This window comes from Mustela nivalis, assembly GCF_964662115.1.
Source record: "Mustela nivalis genome assembly, chromosome: 19".
In the NCBI taxonomy this organism is placed as follows: Eukaryota; Metazoa; Chordata; class Mammalia; order Carnivora; family Mustelidae; genus Mustela; species Mustela nivalis.
The window spans coordinates 38,775,161-38,785,626 of record NC_139038.1 but is presented as its reverse complement, the minus strand read 5'-3'; the positions used below and the strand labels follow the sequence as shown (position 1 = coordinate 38,785,626).

The window sequence follows — 10,466 nt, the reverse complement described above, 5'->3', positions numbered from 1 at the left end:
TCCCCGTAAGGCGCCAGGACCGCGTCCTTCCGGCTCGAGGCCGGACAGCCGCCATGTTCGCGGGCGGGCGGGGCCTGTGCGGGGCGGGGCCTGTGCGGGGCGGGGCCGAGAGTCACTGGCCACCTTCTTAGCGCTGCTCCGGACTTGGACGCCGCGGGTCGCTTTGCTTCGAGCGCATGCTCCCAGCCGGCTCCACCCGCTTTCCCCTCTGCCCGTGGAACGCACGCGCGTCCCCGCCCGCCGCGCTGGCCCCGCCCCACGCAGCCGGAACTTCCGGTGGCGGATCGCTGGACCGGGCCCGAGCGGATCGGGGGCTCGGGCTGCGGGCTCGGGCTGCGGGCGCAGGGCGGGCCAGACGCGGAGCCTGGGAGCGAAGCCCAGGCTGTGCCGCGCGGCGCCATGAAGGGCAAGGAGGAGAAGGAGGGTGGCGCGCGGTTGGGCGCCGGCGGCGGAAGCCCCGAAAAGAGCCCGAGCGCGCAGGAGCTCAAGGAGCAGGGCAACCGGCTCTTCGTGGGTCGCAAGTACCCGGAGGCGGCGGCCTGCTACGGCCGCGCCATCGTGAGTGCGCCCGCACCGGGGGAGGGAACCGGCGTCCGGGCCAGGGGAGGGGGCGGGGCCCGGGGTTCGGCCCCGCGTCCTCCCCGGAGCCCCTGCCCGGCCATTCCCGCCGGACCTTCGGAGGCTCTTGGTTCGTACGCGGGGGCGTTGGGGCCCCGAGAGCTCAGTGATGGTCTTGTTTCCGTCGGGTCAGGGCCGCGGCTCTCGAGCCACTGCTGGTTGCCGAAGAAGTACGGTGGGTGGGAGCTTCAGGGTGCTTGAGGCCCCCAGACCGAGGACCAGGGATCCTTGTCCCTTGAGAACCCCAGGCCCAAAGCTGGGGCTCTCCCCAGGTCTGGGAAACAGGCTTCCAAGATCTACTGGGAGTCAAGAGGGTGGGCTCATGCGGGCCTCAGGACCGGGAGTTCTCCTTCCAGCAGCCCGCAGTACACAGGGGCTTCGAAGCTGAGAAGTTTCTGGTGTTGCAGTTCTAGCCGCGGGCTCTAAACTGGGCCTGGGACAGGGCCTAGGACGGAGAAGGGGCACAGAGCTCACTCCCTCATGCTGGCTGGCCTGGCCTTGGTCCCCAGACCCGGAATCCTCTGGTGGCAGTGTACTACACCAACCGGGCCTTGTGCTACCTGAAGATGCAGCAGCACGAGCAGGCCCTGGCTGACTGCCGGCGGGCCTTGGAACTGGACGGGCAGTCTGTGAAGGCACACTTCTTCCTGGGACAATGCCAGCTAGAGATGGAGAGCTATGATGAGGCCATCGCCAATCTGCAGCGAGGTGGGCCTACAGCTTTCAGGGTTAAGGGGCGCCTGGCACCAGGCGGATGGACTGGCCAGGTGACTTGGAGCCCCTGTTCTTCTAGCCTACAACCTGGCCAAGGAGCAGCGGCTCAACTTCGGCGATGACATCCCTAGTGCTCTGCGCATCGCCAAGAAGAAGCGCTGGAACAGCATCGAGGAGCGGCGCATCCACCAGGAGAACGAGCTGCACTCCTACCTCACCCGGCTCATTGTGGCCGAGCGGGAGAGGTGGGCGGCGCTAGTGGCAGGCTCCAGGGCCCCACCCACCCCCAAGTCAGCACTCCAGGGTTAACGCTGAGTCAAGAACACAGGTGTTTATTGAAGGCCAACACTGGCAAGCAGGAGATGGAGGGAAGTGAGACCTGAATGAGCCCGAGGTTGGGGTGGAGTGAGAGCTCTTCTGGGCAGACCCATTTCTGACTAGCCCCTGGTTGACCCCCAGGGAGCTAGAAGAATGCCAGCGGAACCATGAGGGTGATGAGGATGATGGCCACATCCGGGCCCAGCAGGCCTGCATCGAGGCCAAGCACGTGAGGGTGCCCCAGCCCACGTGTGGATGTGTGCGTGTTTGCGTGCCTGTGACGGGAGGGTGCCCGTGCCTGTGCCCGGGGAAGGGGAATGGGGCATGTGGCCCACGCGTAGCTGCTTGTTTTTTCGCAGGACAAGTACTTAGCAGACATGGATGAGCTTTTCTCCCAGGTGGATGAGAAGAGAAAGGTAAGCTGTCTGTCCTCTGGGTAGCAGGAATTGGAGCACTGTTCTCATTCCGGTGCCTAATGTCACCCCACGTGTTGCAGAAGCGAGATATCCCGGACTACCTGTGTGGCAAGATCAGCTTTGAGCTCATGCGCGAGCCGTGCATCACACCCAGCGGCATCACCTACGACCGCAAGGACATTGAGGAGCACCTGCAGGTGAGGGCCCGTGAGTGCTGGGAGCAGGACCCATAACCACTGAGCACTTTCTGACCCTGTTGTCACTGCACACTGCAGCGCGTGGGCCACTTTGACCCTGTCACCCGGAGCCCCCTGACCCAGGAACAGCTCATCCCCAACCTGGCCATGAAAGAGGTCATTGATGCGTTCATCTCCGAGAACGGCTGGGTGGAGGACTACTGAGGCCAGGCAAGGGCCAGGGCTGCCCACCTTGCCTAGTACCCTGGCTCAGGAGGGCCTTGGGGCAGTAGCTCCCAGTCCTTGTACATAGTTTGTGTCCCTAGATCTCTGCCCTGGTGTCCCCAACCCCATCCTCATCAGTTCTGCTGCTGGACCACGAGCCCCACTTCCACCCACATCTGGGCCAGAAACAGCAGGCGAGGGTGGGCTACTGCCACCGCTGTCCTGTAATAAAATCTGTGAGCACTATAGGGGTGTGTGCTGGTGTGTGCTGGGCTCACCAGCCGCCCAAGCTGGCTAGTTGAGGAAGGTAGAGATGAACACACTGGTGTCCAAGTTGAGTGTAGCATGCCACCATCGGTCAGGGAAATACAGCACCTGGTGGAGGGTAGGGAGGGGTACAGGGATTAGTTGGTGTGGTGCCAGGTCCAGCCTGGCCCCTTTGTGCCGCCTACTGACCTCACCAGCCTGGACGGTGCACTCCAGGGGCTTTGCAGATGGTACCAGAGTTGGGTATATATCCTGAAGCCAGGCCAGCGTGGTTTTGTTGGGATGGAACTCTGGTGTCTTCTCCGGGGGGTATAGGAACCAGCGCTGAGAGCGGGAGCAGCAAGGTCACTCTGTTGCAGTCAGTAAGCTCCAAAACCCAGCCCCCACCCCCATCGTGTGCTAACCTTGCGACCATAGATGACCTCTGAGAACCCTGGCCCGTGCCAGTGGAAGGGCACCCCAGAACCAGCTCCTGTGGGGTCATATGTGAGCAACTGCTGACGCCACCCAATTTAGAGTTTCCTCTTCCCTCCCAAATCCCCTTTGTAGGGTACCCACCTGCGATTCCAAAGCTGTAAGCGGTAGTGGTACCCAACAGACTAAATGGTGGTGGGGAGTAGTGCTGAAAGAGCGATGCCCATTCACTAAAATTGTTATCCCCAAAGAAATACAGGGTGTCTGCCAACAAAGAAGAGAGAAGGTACAGGGATCTTGGCAGCTGGGCACTCCCAGATGCCCCTGTCCCACCCCAGGGCCAACCAGATCAGACTCACCGTTGCCCAGGGTGGTAGGATCCTGGGGATGCAGCAGGTGCTCCACGTACTCCTGGAAGGGCAGGTCCACTGCGGGAAAGGGGTTGATGAGGACTGGCCAAGGCCGCGTGCAAGATGCTGGCATGCGGGCTGGGCCGGAGGGTGGGGCAGCTCACCTTTCCGGTAGGAGTAGGTATTGGCAGTGCTCAGGCGAACCCTGCTGTCCCCAAACGAGGCCAGGAGCCTTTCTCGGGAGCACAGAGCCCGGAACCTCTGGGGGGTGGGGAAAAGACTCAAGGGCCAGGCCCAGCACGGGTGCCAAGTGGCCAGGAGGGGCGCCCGCACTCACCGAGTTGTCTGTGAGGCCCTGCAGGATGACGGGTCTGGAGAAGGCGTAGCTGTAAGGGCAGAGGCACGGCCAGGTCTCACTCTCGCCCACCCGCCCCAACCCCACCCGCGTTAGCCCAAAAGGGGGCTGCTCTCGGGAGCCGGGGTGGGGGGTCCGCAAGCAGCCGGAGGGCGCGCGCATTGCGGTCTAGGAGGAGTGACCAGTGCGAGGGGGCGCACGTACTGCTGCACGAACTCGGAGTAGCTGAGGTCGGCCCGACGTTCCACCGCGCAGCGCTGCTCCTCCGTCAGGGCCGCCGGCGCTCCGGGCCCGCGCAGCTGCCTGCGGACACAGCGGGTCAGCGGTCCGCCCCACCGCGCGCCGCGCCCCCCCCCCCCGCCCCGCCCGCCGGCGCTGCTCACCACCCTCCGTCGCCCGCTTCCGCGAGGCCGCGCCGGGCCAGAGCCGCCAGCGTCCAGACAAGCAGCAGCAAGAGCGGCCGCGCCCCCGGCGCCATGAGCCCGCCGCCGCGAGGCATGTCGGGAGCTCCGTCGTCGTGGCAACGGGGACCACCCCGGAAGTAGTTCCTCGGGCCCTGCCCCGGAAGGGAGGGCACTTTCGGAAGGATGCGCGAAGGCCGCGGGAGAGGGGACGGCGGCTATGGCCGGCACCCATGGCGACGTGCCCCCCACCCCCAGAGTCGCCCGGCGTGGGGCCTGGGCGCGGCGGCGCGACGGCGGCGCACAGGCAGCCTCAGACTGCGGCTGCTGCCTCCTTTATTTGCGGCTCCCGCCCCGGCCCGCCCCGGCCGAGCCCGCGCAAGCAGGTCAGGAGTACTCGCACAGGTGGCCGCAGCCCGCGGGGCAGTGCGAGCTGCCCTCCAGCCACTTCATGATGTGCTGCAGGTGGCCACCGTGGCTGCAGCCCTGGCACCACACGAACAGCCCCTTGACCACGTGGTGGCAGACGGCGCACATGCTGGCGCAGCGGTGGCAGCGGTCACACACCCAGCCGCGGCTGCTCATGGGCCGCTTGCAGTGGCTGCAGTTGACGTGCAGCGTGGTGGACGCCTGGTTGAGGCAGCTGATGGCGCGGCTGGTGCTCAGCTTGACCACCTGGTTGGACACGTTCCAGAGGCAGAAGCGCTGCAGCAGGTCGATGTAGGACGTGTACCAGTGCTCCTGGGGGGGCGGGTGGGAGGCCAAGGCCTGGAGGCGGGCACACTGGGGGCTCCCCCGAACCGGGGCGGGGGGTGGGGAAGGCAGGCCTGCGAGGGCAGTCCTTGGGGTGGTGGGGAACCCCCGCCCGCCCAGTCACCCACCTGCGTCTGCTCATCAATGTCCTTGCGCACACGCTCGCCCAGCACGATGAGCACGGACACAGCCATCTGCACGTCCCCCTGCTCTGCGTAGAAGCGCAGCATGTCACACACCAGGGCACTGAAGAAGTCAGGGGGCAGGCGGGTGTCGTAGAGAGCATGTGACACGGAGATGAGTGAGAAGGAGGAGTCCACGGGCGCCAGGGAAGCTGCATCCGCCTCACTGCCGCTCACGTGGGGGGAGTCCGCCTTGTCCTGTAGGTGCTCCGGGCCCGGGGGCGTGTCTACAATCTCGTGGCGCAGGGGGAAGGCTTCCTGAGGCAGCACATATTCTGGTTCCTCCGCTGTGAGGCAGGGACGGGGAAGGCAAGGTCTGAGCCTCTGGCCCCACCAGCCAGTGCCACTCCCTGAGCCCCGACTCACTGTGTGCATGTTCCGGGTCCAGCAGGTACAGCTCGTCCTCCTCGCCCTCCACGTCACCCAGCAGGTAGTCTGCAGGCACATCGCTGCCCTCTGTCTCTTCGTTATCTGCCCACGATGGAGGCGGGATGCGTTGCACGAGAGCGGATTCTGGGACGCCCTAGCTCCACTCCCCTCAGTGCCCTGTCCGCCCCCCCTGCCTACCCTCATTGGTGATGAGTGTGGTTGAGGAGTCAAGCAGCACTGTGTCGCTCCGTGTGTCTCCCTTGCTACGGTCCAGCCTGGTCTCACTGCCCAACCCTGGGGCCATATCCTTCAGGTTGAAACTGGGGGCAGGGAAGGCCAGTGGGTCGACGGGCTCCAACAGTCCCCACCCCGAGGAGAGCCACCCCCAAACATGTACCTGTTCATAAGTGGCAAGCCGCAAGAGCTGCCCTTGCCCACACTGTGGTTGAGGCTGGCGGCAGACGCCAGGCCAGGGCTAGAGTAGATGATCCGCAGCATGGTCCAGGTCTGCGCTACCTAGGGGCAGGCGCCGGGCACTCACAAAGGGTCTCGGTTCCCGGCACCCCATGCAGACTGCCCCCCTGACTCCTGGACAGAGCCAGACTCAGACTCAGTGTTCAGCTGCCCCAGGCACCCAATGTCCTGGTCCACCCCAGCTGCAGAAATGGACACCTATGCCAATGATGTAAATCTGGTCTCTGTCCTACGAGGGCACAGGAAGGATCAGAAATTGGAGGCAGCGAACAAGGAGTGAGCCCGTGGGCTCAGGAAGACAGTGAGAAGCAATGTGGTCCCCTGTGGAGTCAGACACTTTGGGAAATCCAAAAGCAAAGTGAGCCATGAGAGGGGGCTGGGACACCACAACACACCAGGCCTGCACCCCAGCGGTGGCACTGGCATCTGGCCCACTTCAGGGCACAGGGTACCCTCAGTTACTAAGGGTGGTGGCTGGTGGTGGCCACCACCAGAGCTGAGCGCTGAAACCAGAGTAGGGTCCGAGTATACCAGTTGGGGGCACCCCCAAGGCCATGGTCCCTGGACTGCCCCACCTACCTGGTTTCGGCCAAGCTCCCGAGCCACTTTGGCATTGTGGTCACAGAGCTCGGCAAGAGGCCGACCGGCCAGGGCATAACGCTCAGCGGTATCCACGAACCAGCTCATGCTGCTGCTGCCGGGCTCCATCTCAAAGACACTGAGGGCACTAGACGCAAGGCCCACAAAAGGCTCGGCAGGGTCCAGCTTGCGCTTGAAGAAGATGGGGTGGCGCCGATCACCGGCACAGGGCTTGCGCCCAGACTCGGCAGACACCAGGCTCTCCTTAGCAGCAAAGGCCAGGTCTCCAAAGAGGCCATAGCAGAGGCCCTCAGGGTTGGCACGCTCAACAGGCTGGCTGGCATCGCGGAACAGGTGCTGGCACAGTGTGCTGTCCTTAGAACCGGAGAGCAGGAAGGAGGGATCGTGTGGGTGGCGCCAGGCAATGCCTGTTGTGACGTCGCGGTGCTCCTCAAACATGGCAGCCGGGACAAAAGGCCGGCGCACATCCCACACGTAGATGTTATGGTCCACCATCATGGAGCAGGTAGCCAGGTGGTGACGGCACTCAGGCCGCCACTTGACTCGGGCCACCGAGGCGATGGTTTGCACGCAGTGCACCTCCTTGGCGCGGTGTGTTGTCATGTCCCAGACCTTCACCATCTTGTCACGCCCACCCGTGGCCAGCCAGCCCCTATAACAGATCCACGAAGCCCTCAGTGTCCTCGCCAGGGCTGGAAGGGCTCCCCACTCTGTCTCGCAGGTCTGGAGGCAGCCCTCCATAAGCCCACTGGTCCCACCCTGCTGCCTGTGCCCGCACACCACCCCGCCCCACACCTGTCCTCAGGGTGCCAGTCGCAGCAGAAGACAGGACCGTTGTGGGCGGTGAACATCCTCTCGCAGCGGTCGGGCCGCCGGATGTCCCAGAGCTGCACGTTGCCATTCTCGAAGGTGGAGGCGAAGGTGAAATAGTCCCGGATGCTGAACTGGACGTCCCGCACGCTCTCTGACTGGCCTGTGGGCAGGACATCATTAGAGAAGGTGAGGCTCCAGGACAGAGAGCAGCCAACGCTGGAGCCCTCAGAGAGGCCGTGGACTGCGGCCACGTGCCTGTCTGCAGCCAAAGTGGGGAGGCCTAGAAGAAGGAGTCAACAGCCCTAAGCCTGCCTGGGGCGGACGGTGGCAAGAGAGGCTTCCCACAGAAGAAACGGTAGAGCAAGCCAGGGAGTGGGATGCCAGGCGCCATGTAGTTTTTGAACCAAACCGGCGCACCCCGATTCTCCCCTGGATTGTGCTGACGCCGTCCCTGCACAGAGCTGCGGCGCAGCTCCAGGACTGGCTGTCAGAGCACTGAGCTAATGGGAGCCTTGCCCTGCTGTCGGTATGCGCTCCCCCGAGAGAGGTCCAAGGCGGCCTGCATGAGGGTCCCCCAGTGTCTGCTGCATCCCTTCACCTTGAGCTGGAGCTGCTGGGTCCACCCTAGGGGACTGGGACCTTAAAGGTCTGTGTCCACCCCCACGGACCACCACCCCAAGAGCCTTCAAGGATGCTCCCGTTTCCACACTGCAGGTAGGTCAGGGTCTTAGGAGGCCCCCAATACTCTGAGGTGACTGAGGATTCTGCCCCATGCTTCGTGTGGTTTCTTCAGGATGGACATGACCTCGATGGCACAAGGCCAGCTGTCAAGAAGCTGGGCCTGCTGGGAAAAGAACTGGATGGGAGGACGGGCAGCATACCCCACCCTCTCTCTGTCCTGGAGGGGAGGCCCCAGTGGGCTTCCTGCCCTGAAGTGGCCTGGAGCTCGGAAGCAGCAAGACAGACCCTCAGCTCGGCGGCCCAGCTTGGCTGCAGTCCACTCAGGCTGGCCCTCTCCCTGGTCCCATACCCAGCCCCTCCCGGGCTGACCCACACCCACTCTTCTAGTGCTCTCTGGGAGCAGGTGTGAAGACCTCTGATGCCCACCATGCACTTCTCCACCTGCCCTACCCGCCTCCGGGGCCTCACCCGAGAAGGTGCTGACGGAGTCCTTCCTGCGGAGGTCGAAGCACTTCATGAAGCCGTCCTGGGAGCCACTGAGCAGCACGTGGGCCTCGGTGGGGTGGAAGCAGACTTTGTTCACCGTGCGTTTGTGCTCTGTGAACAGCTGGTCCTGCTTGTTGCGGGATGGCCGTCCCAGGTTCCAGGTGACCACCACGCCATTGGTGGCCGCCGTGGCCAGCAGGTTCTCATCCATCTGGTGCCAGACCACATCCGCGCAGCTCAGGTTGAGGGAGGGCTTGCGACCCACACGGAGGTTCAGCTTCTCCACAAACTGTTCGTCCTCAATGGCGTAGATCTTGAAGATGCTGCGGCCGGCCACGACCACCTGGGCTGCGTCCCGGCACACGCTGATGGCATTGGCCGGCGCGTCCAGGTGGCAGTGCATGGTACGGCCAGTCAGCGCGCTGCCACCCAGGGCCGTGGTCACTCGGGACATCTTCTCCATGTCTGTGCCGGTTGGGGGGACAGGAGGTTGGTGACGAGAGCTGGGCTTATCAGCCCGGTGGGGCCTGTCAGTTCCGACCCTTCACCCTGGTTGGGTCCCCCCAGATGGCTTTGTCCTGGACGGGTCAGTTTTGGCGAGCCCGTCCAGAACAGCGGGCTGCCCCTCAATGAGGAGACATCGCTGTCCCGCAGCTCCGCCGTCCGGTCTGCCTTCCGGGGAGCCCCTACCTGGTCCGTCCCAGCCCGGGCCAGCGCTCCATGCCCCCAGCAGTCGGATGGGGACGATCCCTAGTCTTTCGGTCCGTCAGTCCCCGCAAGGAAGCGAGGGAGTTCCCGTGGTTCACACGGTGCGTCCGGGAGCCTCCGGGGAGGGACAGAGGAGCGCGGGGGACGCACACGGACGCCAAGGACTGAGCCGTTCAGGGAGCCTGAGGGCACTGGCCGGAGGCCGGCGGCGCGCGCGGGGGAGCGGAGGCAGCGGGACGGCGGCCAGGGGGCTTGGAGAAGCCTCTCCCTCCGCGACCACCACGACCCTCTCCTAAACTTGCCGGGCTGGGCCTGGCCGGAACCACCGTGCCGGAAGCAGCCCTTCGCTTTTCTGTCCCCCAGCGCCCGGCTCGCCGGAAGGGGCCCCGTCTTGCCCGCCTCTCACCGGAAGCGGGCCCCCGCGCTGCAAACGTTCCGGGTCAGGGAGCCGAGCTAGTGGAGGCGGAGGCATCGACCTGAACGGAGGTAGAGGCGCTGCCCTGGGCTCCCCCGGTCCCGCCTCAGCGGCCGGTCTCTTTGCCACAGAGTTTGCATGCTAGTGCCCGACTGCGCCCACAAGCCCAGCCCCCCTAACGAGCCTCGCATCCCTCCAGCCGTCTACCCGGGACGCCCGCCTCAGCTGCCGCTCCGGGGCCCGCCCCGCCCCGGGCGAGCTCTGAGGCGCGGCCGCCGCTGCGCGCTGTGCGCTCAGCGCTGCAGGCCTTGGCCTCTCTGGGCCCTCGCATCCAGCAGGGGGTCTCCGCGGCGCTCGGCCGCTGGGTCCTGCTCGTCCGTCCCACGCACGCGGCTGGCCCCTTGCTCAGGCGGAGCTCGCGGCTGCCCGGGTCTCCGCAGACTCCAGGGCCCGGTAGGACCCGCTGCTCCGCGCAGCCGGCGCCACCCCGAGAGCATTTCGGGGCCTCCCTGCCTGGCCTGGAGTCTGTCTGCCCTGCTGCGCTGCGGGCTCCGCGGCGTCCCCGCCCTCTCTGGAGTGAGCTCAGGTCCCCGACGCACGAAGCAGGGCGCATTTTTGTCCTTCTGGCGGCCTGGGCTAGGTTTATGGACGTGTTTGAGCGAGAGCGCGCGGGCGTGAGTGGGGCGAGGGGCGTCCATCTCGGGACCCAGAGGCCACGACCCGAGCCAAAG

At 65.1% G+C, this 10,466-nt stretch overlaps 3 protein-coding genes across 4 annotated transcripts; 1 reads left to right on the top strand and 2 right to left on the bottom strand.

The window, feature by feature from the left end:
- Positions 1-107: 107 nt before the first annotated feature.
- On the top strand, positions 108-2,713 carry STUB1 (STIP1 homology and U-box containing protein 1). 2 transcript variants are annotated; one of them, XM_082713733.1, is made up of 7 exons: positions 108-558; positions 1,128-1,326; positions 1,412-1,577; positions 1,792-1,909; positions 2,010-2,066; positions 2,147-2,263; positions 2,342-2,713. In XM_082713733.1, the coding sequence occupies exons 1-7, from the start codon at positions 400-402 to the stop codon at positions 2,465-2,467; spliced, it is 942 nt and encodes a 313-aa protein (XP_082569859.1). In that variant the 5' UTR covers positions 108-399; the 3' UTR covers positions 2,468-2,713. The 2 variants fall into 2 exon arrangements, with proteins under 2 accessions (XP_082569859.1, XP_082569860.1); XM_082713734.1 differs by having other exon boundaries at positions 115-558; positions 1,792-1,879.
- Positions 1,649-4,929, bottom strand: JMJD8 (jumonji domain containing 8). The gene is made up of 10 exons (XM_082713739.1): positions 4,237-4,929; positions 4,058-4,156; positions 3,836-3,884; positions 3,663-3,759; positions 3,508-3,576; positions 3,293-3,412; positions 3,139-3,206; positions 2,924-3,058; positions 2,746-2,842; positions 1,649-2,167 (listed from the first exon to the last, which is right to left on the bottom strand). The coding sequence occupies exons 1-9, from the start codon at positions 4,350-4,352 to the stop codon at positions 2,762-2,764; spliced, it is 834 nt and encodes a 277-aa protein (XP_082569865.1). The 5' UTR covers positions 4,353-4,929; the 3' UTR covers positions 1,649-2,167; positions 2,746-2,761.
- On the bottom strand, positions 4,574-9,995 carry WDR24 (WD repeat domain 24). The gene is made up of 9 exons (XM_082713617.1): positions 9,303-9,995; positions 8,595-9,077; positions 7,428-7,605; positions 6,612-7,284; positions 5,956-6,074; positions 5,757-5,878; positions 5,556-5,660; positions 5,136-5,476; positions 4,574-4,995 (listed from the first exon to the last, which is right to left on the bottom strand). Exons 2-9 carry the CDS (start codon positions 9,073-9,075, stop codon positions 4,642-4,644), a joined length of 2,373 nt encoding a protein of 790 aa, XP_082569743.1. The 5' UTR covers positions 9,076-9,077; positions 9,303-9,995; the 3' UTR covers positions 4,574-4,641.
- Between the last annotated feature and the right edge of the window lie 471 nt (positions 9,996-10,466).